Raw genomic sequence first — 12,722 nt, 5'->3', positions numbered from 1 at the left:
GCTGTCATACTCCGGAGCAAAGAGCACAGCCAGTCCAGCTCTCCCCTCAGCATGACCGGGCTCTGTGTTGCTACCAGATCACATGGTCTCTTCCCAGGTTTGGTCGCAGGCGTGTGATCATAAAGAAGGGGCGGAAGAACCACAGCTTTTATTTCGTCTACCTGGGCAAAGTCGCGGTGACCGACGACGAAGATGGCAGTAGCGCCTTCCAGGACCCACACCCGATGTTGCTGAGCAAGGGCGACTGTTTTGGGGTAATGGAGGAGGGGCCTGGCTCCCTGGACTGGGGTTGGGGGGTGAGAGGATTCCTGTTTAGAACCTGCTGGCCAGACCCAGTCCTGCCTTATGCTCTGTGCAACCCATTGCCCTGCCGTGGGTCCCAGCACCCTTACCTGTCAAATGCTGATTGAGTTGGACCAAATGATGTCCAAGACCGGCCTCTTCATTTGCGATGTTTGAGGACTATGTTCCCTATGTGACTCCTTAGAGCAGGGGTCCCCAAACTATGGCCCACGGGCTGCATGCGGCCCCCTGAGGCCATTTATCCAGCCCCTGCCGCACTTCTGGAAGGGGCACCTCTTTCACTGGTGGTCAGAGAGGAGCTAGAGTACTGTATGTGGTGGTGCTGCAAAGAGCGCAGCGTTGCTCACGTTCAGTACTACTTCCGGTGACGTGGGACGCATGCCTCACGGCTCTGGAAGCGCATCATATCACTTGTTACGGCTAGCAGTGACAGATATGGAACCCGACATTGACCATCTCGTTAGCCAAAAGCAGGCCCATAGTTCCCATTGAAATACTGGTCAGTTTGTTGATTTAAATTTACTTCCTCTTTATTTTAAATATTATATTTGTTCCCATTTTGTTTTTTTACTTTAAAATAAGATATGTGCAGTGTGCATAGGGATTTGTTCATAGTTTTTTTTATAGTCCGGCCCTCCAAAGGTCTGAGGGACAGTGAACTGACCCCCTGTGTAAAAAGTTTGGGGACCCCTGCCTTAGAGACACAGGGACTCCTCGCTAAGGCCTGGCCGAGCCTGTTGCCTCTTTTCCCACGGGCAGCATATTAAGAGGGAGGAGTGAGCCCACTGAAGGGTGAGGAGCAGGAGCACGGGGCTGGCCGGGGAACCCGTAGACTGGCGGGGGGAGAGATTGCCAAGGAAGAGGGGAGACAGAAGCAGGAGCAAGGGGTGCAAGGCTGCAGGCCGGAAGCCAGACGTGGCCTCTCGCTTGCTTTGCCCCGTCTACCCAACAGGAGATGGGTCTTCTGAGCTCTTCGGTACGGAGGGCCACCGTGGTCTGTATGGAAGAAACAGAGTTCTTGGTTGTCGACCGGGAGGATTTCCTTGCTTATAAGCTGGACCAGGAAGTTAAGAAGGATTCTCAGTATCGGTTTGAATTTTTTAGGTAACTCCAGCATCAGCCAGCATCGTCCCCCCAGGTGTTTATTGGGTGCCTGACTTGGTCCCAAGCCCATTGGGAAATTCCAGGTGCTTTCCTCTCTGCCTGAAATGTCCTCAGTGCCCACCTCCCGCCCAGCTTCACTGTTAAACTCCTACTGTACTGTTGGGTCTCAGCTCAAATATCCCTGCCTTGTGGGACAGTAATCCGACAGTGGCTAACTTGTGCTGAGTGCTTGCTGGCTTGGCAGGGTCTCAGACCCTTGTACTACCCGCCTTGTCTAATTTCACATTCAGTCCTGTGAGGGCGTTTCTCTTATTCTGCCCAGTTTATGGGTGACAGAAGTAAGGCTCAGGATGGGGATGTCCCAGAATATCTGACTCAGAAGTCTCTAGGCCTCACCACCTCACCTCACTAACCAACCCCCTCTCCACCCTCCCCTCAGAATAGATAGGGGGCCCGCTCAACGCTTCTATCACACTATGTTTCCCTAAAAGCCCATCCACACTGTAACTCCTGACTGCACAATACTTGCTTTACAGTTTAGTTGCCCCATCAAACAGTAAGCAGGAAGGTGGCAAGGGCATAGGTGCCCGTTCACCATTGTTTTCTCTGTGTTGTCATTGTGCCAGGCATGTGCAGGTGCTCCTTTAGTTAGGCAAAGAGTCAAGCCCTGGCTGGGTAGCTCAGTTGGTTAGAGACATCCTGATATGCCATGGTTACAAGTGTGATCCCTGGTCAGGGCACCTGTTTAAAAAAAAGAAAGAAAAAGGCCAGTGAAGTCTATGCACTGGCACTGAAAGTACAGCTTGTAGGTGGGAGCTATGGGGAATCGTGATAGGTGGAGCATCCCAGTGGACTCGAGCTGCCAGAGAGCTTCTTAAGGGGGCTGCGGCCTGACAAGGGGGGAGTGAGTCTCCGGGGGAGGAGCAGTTCATTGGTTCGCACAGTGGAAACAATAGGGCTAGGTTCCTTCCAGTCTCAGTGCTGAGGCCTGTTGGCCACGTGACCCCAGATGGGCCACTTCACTTCTCCGAGCAGGTTGGTCTCCTGCTCTGTGAAATGGAGACAGTGATTCCTCGCTCCCAAGGGCAGTGTACGGATCTGATGAGATGATCATGGGAAGTGCGTGGCGCAGAGCAGGCGCTCCTTCTGTGGGGCCCCCGCTTTCCTTCCAGTGTCTCCAGGTCCTTCTCCTCCTCTGGACATGGCACCCACCCTGTCCCCCTGTGGCGCTCTGGATGGAGCGCAGTGCCCCCACTGAGGCCCGAGTCACTGAGTTCTGAGCTCCTGATCTGTTGGGGCTGAGGAAACCTAAGAGCCTTGGGACCACGTACGAGGGAAGCAGACCATGCGTATGTGGAGGTCGGCTGGAGGGTGGTCACTGCGGTGGCCTTCACCACAGGGTGCAATCTGGCAAAAAGAGTTGAGTCCAGACGTTTCCCCAGGGCTGTTTGAAGCCAGAGGGCCATAGGAGATGGGGAGGCATGCGGGGCCCAAACCAGAGCAGGGCCAGGACGGCCGGGCTGGGGGCAGAGAGCCAGTGAGCTGAAGGGAGGCCCTCTCAGGTGGTTTCTTGGAACGGGAAGAGCTGACTGAGCCACAGGTTGTGGGCGTGGGGCTGGGCAGGTGTCCTGGAGGGAGGAGCAGGAGCGAGAGCATCATGGGTGGTGCTTCACGCAGGCGTATTTGAGCAGCGGAGGGGCGTGGCTGGGGGAGGGCTGCTGGGAGAGGGCGGAGGGAGCCAGGGAATATGTGATATGTGACGGAGACTGGCTATGGCTAGGTGACTAGAAGGCGTGTGAAATCTTCCAACTCAGGCATTTATTTGCAAGTGCAGAGAACATGCTCTCTTTCTGGAACTTGCTAAGAGCTTGGCACCTTCTGTGATGGAGGGCGATGAACTCTAACAGGCTTTTCCCCCAGGGAGATGGATCTGTTACATTCGTGGTCTAATGAGCAGCTCTGGAAGCTGTTAACCCTGGGGAAGGTGGAGAAGTACTCCTATGGGCAGCTGATCTCGAAGGACGTTGTTGCCTCCTCCTTCATCATGTTTGTCTGCAGGGTAAGAGGTCTGGTTTGGGGGGTGAAGCTGGGAAGAGCATGTGTGCCTAACATAACACTGATGGCCAGACAGCTGGGGTCTGAGCACTGTTTTACAGCACTCATAATTGACTGCCTCTCCTCAGCTTGCATGTTCTAGCTGCGAAAGGTAAACGACACCCCCTCCCCAGGGGGTTGCTGTGAACCTGAAGATACGAAGCTGGTATTAGAAAGAGAGCCAGTGGAGTACCCACACCTTGAGCTCATAATACGTGTTTGTTTATATACAGATCCATATTTAAATTATGCCTTTGGCTCTTGAATCTTAAGAATGCCAGCTCACTTTTAAAAATTATAATTATTAAAGTGATAGGACCACATTATAAAACTTTCTGGAAAAAGGAAAGAAATCACCCATAAGCTCATCACCTCCAAGCAGATTTTTTTTTTTTTTTTGACAGAGACAGAGAGAGAGTCAGAGAGAGGGATAGATAGGGACAGACAGACAGGAACAGAGAGACGAGAAGCATTAATCATTAGTTTTTCATTGCGCAGTGCGACACCTTCGTTGTTGATTGATTGCTTTCTCATATGTGCCTTGACCGCGGGCCTTCAGCAGACCGAGTAACCCCTTGCTCGAGCCAGCGACCTTGAGTCCAAGCTGGTGAGCTTTGCTCAAACCACATGAGCCCGCGCTCAAGCTGGTGACCTCAGGGTCTCGAACCTGGGTCCTCCACATCCCAGTCTGAGGCTCTATCCACTGTGCCACCGACTGGTCAGGCCGAGCAGATTTTCAAAAGGGAAATTGCTGGCCCTAGCCAGTTGGGTCAGCAGTAGAGCGTTGGCCCAGTGTGTGGAAGTCCCAGGTTCGATTCCCAGTCAGGGCACATAGGAGAAGCACCCATCTGCTTCTCCACCCCTCCCCCTATCTTTCCTCTCTGTCTCTCTCTTCCCCTCCTACAGCCAAGGCTCCGGTGAAGCAAAGTTGGCCCAGGCACTGAGGATGGCTCCACAACCTCTGCCTCAGGTGCTCTAATGGCTCCAATTGCAGTGGAGCAATGCCCCAGAGGGGCCAAGCATCACCCCCTAGTGGGCATGCCGGGTGGATCCCAGTCAGGCACATGCAGGAGTCTGTCTGACTGCCTCCCGGCTTCTAACTTTGGAAAAATACAAAAAAACGGGGGGGGGGGGGGAGATTGCTTGCTGTCATTTTTTTTTTTTTTTTGTATTTTTCTTTTTTTTTTTTTTTTTTTTTCATTTTTTCATTTTTCTGAAGCTGGAAACAGGGAGAGACAGTCAGACAGACTCCCGCATGCGCCCGACCGGGATCCACCCGGCACGCCCGCCATGGGGCAACACTCTGCCCACCAGGGGGCGATGCTCTGCCCATCCTGGGCGTCGCCATGTTGTGACCAGAGCCACTCTAGCGCCTGAGGCAGAGGCCACAGAACCATCCCCAGCGCCCGGGCCATCTTTGCTCCAATGGAGCCTTGGCTGTGGAGAGACAGAGAGGAAAATGCGGCGGAGGGGTGGAGAAGCAAATGGGCACTTCTCCTGTGTGCCCTGGCTGGGAATCGAACCCAGGTCCTCCGCACGCTAGGCCGACGCTCTACCGCTGAGCCAACCGGCCAGGGCCTGTATTTTTCTGAAGTTGGAAACGGGGAGGCAGTCAGATAGACTCCCGTATGTGCCCAACCGGGATCCACCTGGCACGCCCACCAGGGGGCGATGCTCTGCCCATTTGGGGCGTCGCTCTGCTGCAATCAGAGCCATTCTAGCACCTGAGGCAGAGCCACAGAGCCATCCTCAGCGCCCGGGCAAACTTTGCTCCATTGGAGCCCTGGCTGCGGGAGGGGAAGAGAGAGACAGAGAGGAAGGAGAGGGGGGAGGGTGGAGAAGCAGATGGGCACTTCTCCTGTGTGCCCTGGCCGGGAATAGAACCCAGGACTCCTGCACACCAGGCCGACGCTCTACTACTAAGCTAACAGGCCAGGGCCGCTATCATCATTTTTATGGCTCGTGAAACAAACCGATTTCCAAAAAGAGGGGTCTACTTTTAGTAGCTCCCAGCAATGTCACCTGTGCCAATGCCGCCACACCTCTGCCAGGCTTCTGAGTCATTGCTTCAGAAGTTTTCTAATTTAATAGGTGGCAGTGGCTGCCTCATTGAGGATTCAATTTATATATTTTTTCTGATTACTGGTAAGACTAATCATTTGTTTATTATCTAAATTTTTTCTTTTGCGATTTGCATTGTCTTTGCCAACTTCTCTGTTGGCTGATAGGGAAAGGAAAATCTAACTTCTATCGCCCTGGCCAGTTAGCTCAGCGGTAGAGTGTCGGCCTGGCGTGCGGGGGACCTGGGTTCGATTCCCGGCCAGGGCACATAGGAGAAGTGCCCATTTGCTTCTCCACCCCACCCCCTCCTTCCTCTCTGTCTCTCTCTTCCCCTCCTGCAGCCAAGGCTCCATTGGAGCAAAGATGGCCCGGGCGCTGGGGATGGCTCCTTGGCCTCTGCCCCAGGCGCTAGAGTGGCTCTGGTCGCGGCAGAGCGACGCCCCAGAGGGGCAGAGCATCGCCCCCTGGTTGGCAGAGCGTCGCCCCTGGTGGGCGTGCCGGGTGGATCCCGGTCGGGCGCATGCGAGAGTCTGTCTGACTGTCTCTCCCCATTTCCAGCTTCAGAAAAGTACCAAAAAAAAAAAAATCTAACTTCTATCGAGTGCTTCCTGTGTACCAGGCGGCATGCTTTATTTCATTTCAGCCTCGGCAGTGCAGAGGAGGCCGGTGTGTCCTTGTTCCCATTTTACAGAGGCACAGGAAGGCTCAGTGGCTTGGCCAGGGTCATGCAATTGCTGAGGGGCAGAGGCAGGGTTCACCCCAGGTCTGACTCCAAAGCTCTCCTTCTCAGGACCTGGGATTTAGAATTTTAAGTCGACCTTTTTGTCAATTGTTGATACTGCTCAAGCCCTAAGTAACTTAATCATCATTATCCTCTTATGAGCCACCTTTTTTTTCTTTTAGGCTCTTTGCTCTTGTGCCATAAGAGGGTGATATATTTTGTTATTTTTAAATTATATATAACACACCCTTTATAACAGTAAACTTTATAGATTTGTGTACATTTTCCTTGAGAGCCGATTGTCAAACCTAGCAGCACCACTCAGGACATGTTTGTGTTATTACTCTGCATTCAGTCCTAGGGAACAGAGTCAAGTCTAGCTAACATAAGCAGAAAGGGAGTTATCGCAGGATAAACAGATTTACTGGGATGGGGAGAGAGAGGCCTGCAGAAATAGACCTAGACTGCCACAGAGGCTGCTGCTGCCGCTGCCCCTGCCATGTTCAGGAAGCCACTTCTGTAGCCACCACCCCCACTGACAAAGAGGTTGTCTGGCAGTTCCAAAACCAAGCCTGCCCAAGTGCATTGGATTGGCAGAGCGCAAACCACGACGGAGCCTTAGCTGCAACGGGGCTTAGGAAATGCAGTGTCTGGCTCCCGATCTCTACACATAAATGGGAATTGGATGCACAGGATCTGGCCCGGTCGAGGGTGGGGATGAGGACGGGGCCCTGGCCGGCTGAGGGGAATAGTGTGAAGCCAAGCTTGTGGTAGGGTGTGCCTGGGGTTTACACAAGTTTGGAGAATCCTGATGGTCATGTGGGAAGGCATGGGAGAGAGCCTAGAGCTGGTGGTGGAGAGCCTAAAGCCCAACCTGAATAATTTGCAATTTCTTCTCCTCCCTGGTATCTGCTTCAACTTTCCTAAAAATTGTTTTTTTCCTAAAATGATTGAGGGAGACGAGTAGTGAGGGCTATAAGTTCAAGACTTCTTTTATATATTTATTTTAAAAATTCAGTGGAGGAGGAGAGGCAGAGACAGACTCTTACATGCGCCCTGACTGGGATCTACCTGGCAAGCCCACTAGGGGGTGATGCTATGCCCACCTAGGGCTGCTGCTATGTTGCTCAGCAACTGAGCTCTTTTTAGCACCTGAGGTAGAGGCCATGGAGCCATCCCCAGCTCCTGGGGCCAACTTGCTCCAATTGAGGCATGGCTGTAGGAGGGGAAGATAAAGGGAGGGGTGGAGAAGCAGATGGACACTTCTCCTGTGTGCCGTGACTGGCAATCAAACCTGGGACATCCACATGCTGGGCCTATGCTCTACCACTGGGCAAACCGGCCAGGGCCTAAGACTTCCCTTAAATCAGCAGGATGATTACATCCTGACCAGCAGAAAGCAGGGTATGCTTCTTAATCTCTTTTGGCCTCCACTTCTTCATCTGTGAAATGGGACCAATTCACCTCATAAAGTCTGTAAGGATGAGAGTTTAGCCCATACCTACTCAGTTAACATTCATTCCCCAATCCAGGAGTTCTCAGAGTGTTGTCACTGGATCAGCAGCATCAGAATCACCTGGGAACTCATTAAAAGTGCAACTTCTTGCCCTGGCCGGTTGGCTCAGTGGTAGAGCGTCGGCCTGGCATGCAGGAGTCCTGGGTTCAATTCCCGGCCAGGGCACACAGGAGAAGCGCCCATCTGCTTCTCCACCCCACCCCCCTCCTTCTTCTCTATCTCTTTCTTCCCCTCCCGCAGCCAAGGCTCCATTGGAGCAAAGTTGGCCCGGGTGCTGAGGATGGCTCCGTGCCCTCTGCCTCAGGTGCTAGAATGGCTCTGGTTGCAACAGAGCGACGCCCCAGATGGGCAGAGCATCACCCCCTGGTGGGCATGCCAGGTGGATCCCGGTCGGGCGCACGCAGGAGTCTGTCTGACTGCCTCCCCGTTTCCAACTTCGGAAAAATACAAAAACAAAAAAAGTGCAACTTCTTGGACCCACCCGAAAGCTATTACAGCCAGAACTCTGGGAGGAGGGGCACTCAGTAACCTGTTTTCACAAGCCTTTCAGGGGATCCTGGTGCACATTAATGCAGGAGAACCTGTGATGTATGTAAGGGAGGCATTCTCAGAGTTCGGTAAGCATAGGAACATTTAGGGTGCTCCTTCAAAAGCCAGATTCCTGCCCCACCACAGAGATTCGATTCACAAGCACTCTGAATAAGGACTAAGTGTTGCAGGTGGTTCTGATGCAGAGGTGCTTAAACATCATTCTGAGAAAAATGTCACAGATGTCACAACTCATCCTGGCTAACAGTTAAGTTTGTTTTGCCCCTTGCAATGTTCTATTAAAAACTGATTTAATCGCTAAGGTGAAGATTGTACATAAAAATTCTGATTCCTGGCTTCTTTTGAATATTCAGGAGATCAGGTAACACTGGTGTGGTGCCCTCTAGCTGGAGTTGAGGGGAACCTGTCCCTCTGAAGGGGTTGCCCTTTTTTCCTCATTTTTATTTCCTGCCGGGGCCAGCCTCTTGAGAGTGTTCATCTGCTAAGGAGACCGGGTTGTCCCGACTCCTGAGGTTCTACTCATTGCCACCAGGGGGCAAAATCAGCAGCTGGTGGCGGGGAGTCCTTGAGGCCCAAGGAAGTAAGAGCGCCCGATTTCCTGTTGGCATCAAACATAATTAGCGCCCATAATCAGCTCGTTTTGAACAGTTTATCGTTTGGGGACACACGCGGTAAAATTGTTTTCTCCATGAACACAGAGGTGGTTAAATCCCCAGGGGAGGCTTTCTAAGAAGAAACTGTTGGAGGTTTCTCTAGCACCTGCAGTTCCGGATTTATGAATGTTTGTCGAATGAATGTTGAGTAGAGCTCTATGCACAATACCTGGCATGTAACAAGGGCTTACTAAACGTTTGATCCCTTCTTTTTCTTCTTTCTCTTCAACAGTAATCTGTCTTGAACCTTAACCCTTCCTTTCCTAATGGGTCTCGTAGAGTTCCTACTCAGAAAGGGTGAGATTTTTTAAAGACATGAAATTTAAAAATGACAGATCCTATCAGACTAGGAAAGATGAAAAAAATTGGGCAAACCTAGTTGTCAGTGTAACACAAAGATGGATCACAAGGGGCTCTGTTATGAACTATCAACGATGGTGTAAACTGATCTAACGTTTCTGGAGGGCAATTTGGCAATGTGCGCTGAAAACACGCGTACCTTCAGGAATGAATCCCAAGGAGATAATCAGACATGGCTGTTCTACTAGATAAACTAGATTCTACTGAAATTATAAGCAATCCTCAAATCTCAATGGATTAACTAACAGAGATTTATCTCTTCAACCCATTACTCGATCACAGCAGGCCAGCCGGTCTTGCTTCCTATGGTCACTCAGGGACCCAGGCCTCTGGAGACTCTATCTTGACCCATGATCAATAGGACAGGGGAAAGCTGTGTTGAGAGAATCAAGCACTGGCTTTTAAAGTTTCCACCCAGAGGATCACAAGTCACTTTGCTAACAGAAATTGGCCAAAGCAGGTAAGAAGGCCATGCCTGATTTAAAGTGTGGAAAAGTACAATCCTGCCATGTGTCTGAGAGGAGAACTCAAGTACTTGTGAAGTGCCTTAATGACCACTCTCGGCACTAAGATACATGGACACGATTGTCAGTTAAAGTTGCTGACCACAGCAAGTCACAGAAACCCACCTGCAGTGGCCTAATTAATAGTATTTTTTTTCTCGTTTAATAAAGTCTAGATTTAAGCAATCCGGGGGTAGAAGAGCTGTTCTAGGAAGCCTTCCAGAACCCAGGCCCCTCCTAGCTCTCTCCCTTCATCATCCGTTGCTTATGGCTTTCATCCCAATGGTCCTCTGGCCATCACATCCGAGTTTCAAGCAGAGGAAAGGGAGGACAGTCATGGCTTTCCTATTTTTTTTATTTTTATTTTTTTGTGTGTGTGGCAGAGACAGAGTCAGAGAAAGGGATAGATAGGGACAGACAGACAGGAAGGAAGAGAGATTGGAAACATCAATTCTTCGTTGCGGTTCCTTAGTTGTCTATTGATTGATTTCTCATATGTGCCTTGATGGTGGGGAGGCTACAGCAGACCCAAGTGACCCCTTGCTCGAGCCAGCGACCTTGGGCTCAAGCCAGTGAGCCTTGCTCAAACCAGATGAGCCCGCGCTCAAGCTGGCGACCTCAGGGTCTCAAACCCCGGTCCTCCGCGTCCCAGTCCAATGCTCTATCCACTGTGCCACTGCCTGGTCAGGCATGGCTTTCCTAGTTTATTTGTCAGGCTTTCACACGTCTCGTTAGCCGGACTGGGCTGCTGCCACGCCCACTGCTAGAGAGTTTGAGAAGGAGGCAAGTTTTTTTAACTGGAGGTTTTGCTGTTCTGAACAAAATCAGAGTCATGCACAACACTGGCAAATTAGAAACAAACTAAATACTAATCTTCAAAAAAAATCTTTAGTTGAAGAGTAACATACATGCAATAAAGAACTCAAGTGTAAACTTTACAGCTTGGTGAATTTTCACAAAGGTATTCACCTGTGTAAGCATCACCCAAATCAAGACGGAACACATTTCCAGCCCCTCCGAAGGCTCCTTGTGCCTTTCCCAGACAGACTCCCCTGTGGTAACCACTCTGCTGACTTCTGCCACCACAGATTACTTTTACTCGTTCTTGAACTTCATGTTCAATATGAGATGCACTCTTTGTGTCTGACTTCTTTTGCTCATCTGAATATTTATTTTCAATTTTATTCAAATTCTGGTATACATAGGATAATATGCAATTATTAGAAGAAATAGTTTGGAACCATATTGCTTGGCATAAAAATACTTCCTTGATATATAGAGTTTTAAAAAGGATTACAAAAGTCTGTGAGCGAGGGGACCCTCGCTCTGCTGTAGCTCCCCCTGTCAAGGCACATATGAGAAAGCAATCAATGAACAACTAAGGTGCCGCAACAAAGAATTGATGCTTCTCATCTCTCTCCCTTCCTGTCTGTCTGTCTCTATCTGTCCCTCTCCCTGTCTCTGTCAAACACACACAAAAAAATAGCATAGGTTTGACTACCTCTCTGTTCTGTTTGGTTTGAATATTTTTTAAACTTTGAATTTGGAATGATTTTTTTTTCCTGAAGCTGGAAACGGGGAGAGACAGTCCCGCATGCGCCTGACCGGGATCCACTCGGCACACCCACCAGGGGGCGACGCTCTGCCCACCAGGGGGCGATGCACTGCCCCTCCGGGGCGTCACTCTATTGCGACCAGAGCCACTCTAGCGCCTGGGGCAGAGGCCAAGGAGCCATCCCCAGCGCCCGGGCCATCTTTGCTCCAATGGAGCCTTGGCTGCAGGAGGGGAAGAGAGAGACAGAGAGGAAGGAGAGGGGGAGGGGTGGAGAAGCAGATGGGCGCTTCTCCTGTGTGCCCTGGCCGGGAATTGAACCCGGGACTTCTGCACGCCAGGCCAACACTCTACCACTGAGCCAACCAGCCAGGGCTGAATGATTTTAAATGTATAGAAAAGTTGCAAGAACAGGACCAAGAACTCCTTTAGAACCTTAACCTGGATTCATCAATTGTTAACATTTGCCACATTTGCTTTAATATATATGCTTTTTTCCCCGACTGAATCATTTGAGAGTTAAATATTCTTCATCATATTTATTTACCCCTGTATTCTTACACAATTATTTTCTAAGATCAGAAATTAACCATAGAATAGTTATCAAAATCTGCAAATTTCACATTGATATAATATATAATTTTTAGTCTACAATCAATTTCACCAAATGTTCTAATAACATCCTCAATGATCTTTTTCAGTGCTAGCACTGAATTTATTTCTCATGCCTCTTTAGCTATTTGAATTTTTTATGATACATATATAACATTTTTATTAAGAAAAAGAAAAAAATGCCTGACCTGTGGTGGCACGGTGGAAGGGGCTTCGACTTGGAATGCTGGGGTCGCCGGTTCAGAACCCTGGGCTTGCCTGGTCAGGGCACATATGGGAGTTGATGCTTCCTGCTCCTCTCCCCTTCTCTATCTCTCCTCTCTTAAATAAAAATAAATTTAAAAAAAAAAAGAAAAGAAAAAAGAATAAAAAGACCAGCCTGACCAGGCAGTGGCGCAGTGGATAGAGCATCAGCTTGGGATGCAGAGGACCCAGGTTCAAAACCCTGAGATCACCAGCTTGAGTGTAGGTTTGTCCGGCTTGAGTACGGCTCAGTAGCCTGAGCGCAGGGTCGTTGGCTTGAGCTCAGAAGTTGCTGGCTTGGAGCCCAAGGTCACTGGCTTGAGCAAGGGGTCACTCGCTCTGTTGTGGCTCCTTGGTCAAGGCACACATGAGAAGCAATCAATGAACAACTAAGGAGCCACAAAGAATTGATGCTTCTCATCTCTCTCCTTTCCTGTCTGTATGTCCCTGT

General features: G+C 50.3%; 1 protein-coding gene across 2 annotated transcripts in view; it reads left to right on the top strand.

Moving 5' to 3' along the window:
- CNBD2 (cyclic nucleotide binding domain containing 2) overlaps window positions 1-12,722 on the top strand; it is a 49,652-nt gene that overhangs the window by 16,414 nt on the left and 20,516 nt on the right. For both annotated transcript variants that reach the window (XM_066236641.1, XM_066236642.1), the window contains exons 5-7: window positions 98-254; window positions 1,256-1,407; window positions 3,328-3,466. In XM_066236641.1, coding sequence (XP_066092738.1) covers window positions 98-254; window positions 1,256-1,407; window positions 3,328-3,466 — 448 coding nt within the window. The remainder of the gene's footprint in view (window positions 1-97; window positions 255-1,255; window positions 1,408-3,327; window positions 3,467-12,722) is intronic.

This window comes from Saccopteryx bilineata, chromosome 6, assembly GCF_036850765.1.
Source record: "Saccopteryx bilineata isolate mSacBil1 chromosome 6, mSacBil1_pri_phased_curated, whole genome shotgun sequence".
In the NCBI taxonomy this organism is placed as follows: Eukaryota; Metazoa; Chordata; class Mammalia; order Chiroptera; family Emballonuridae; genus Saccopteryx; species Saccopteryx bilineata.
This window is presented reverse-complemented; position numbering and strand designations above follow the sequence as displayed.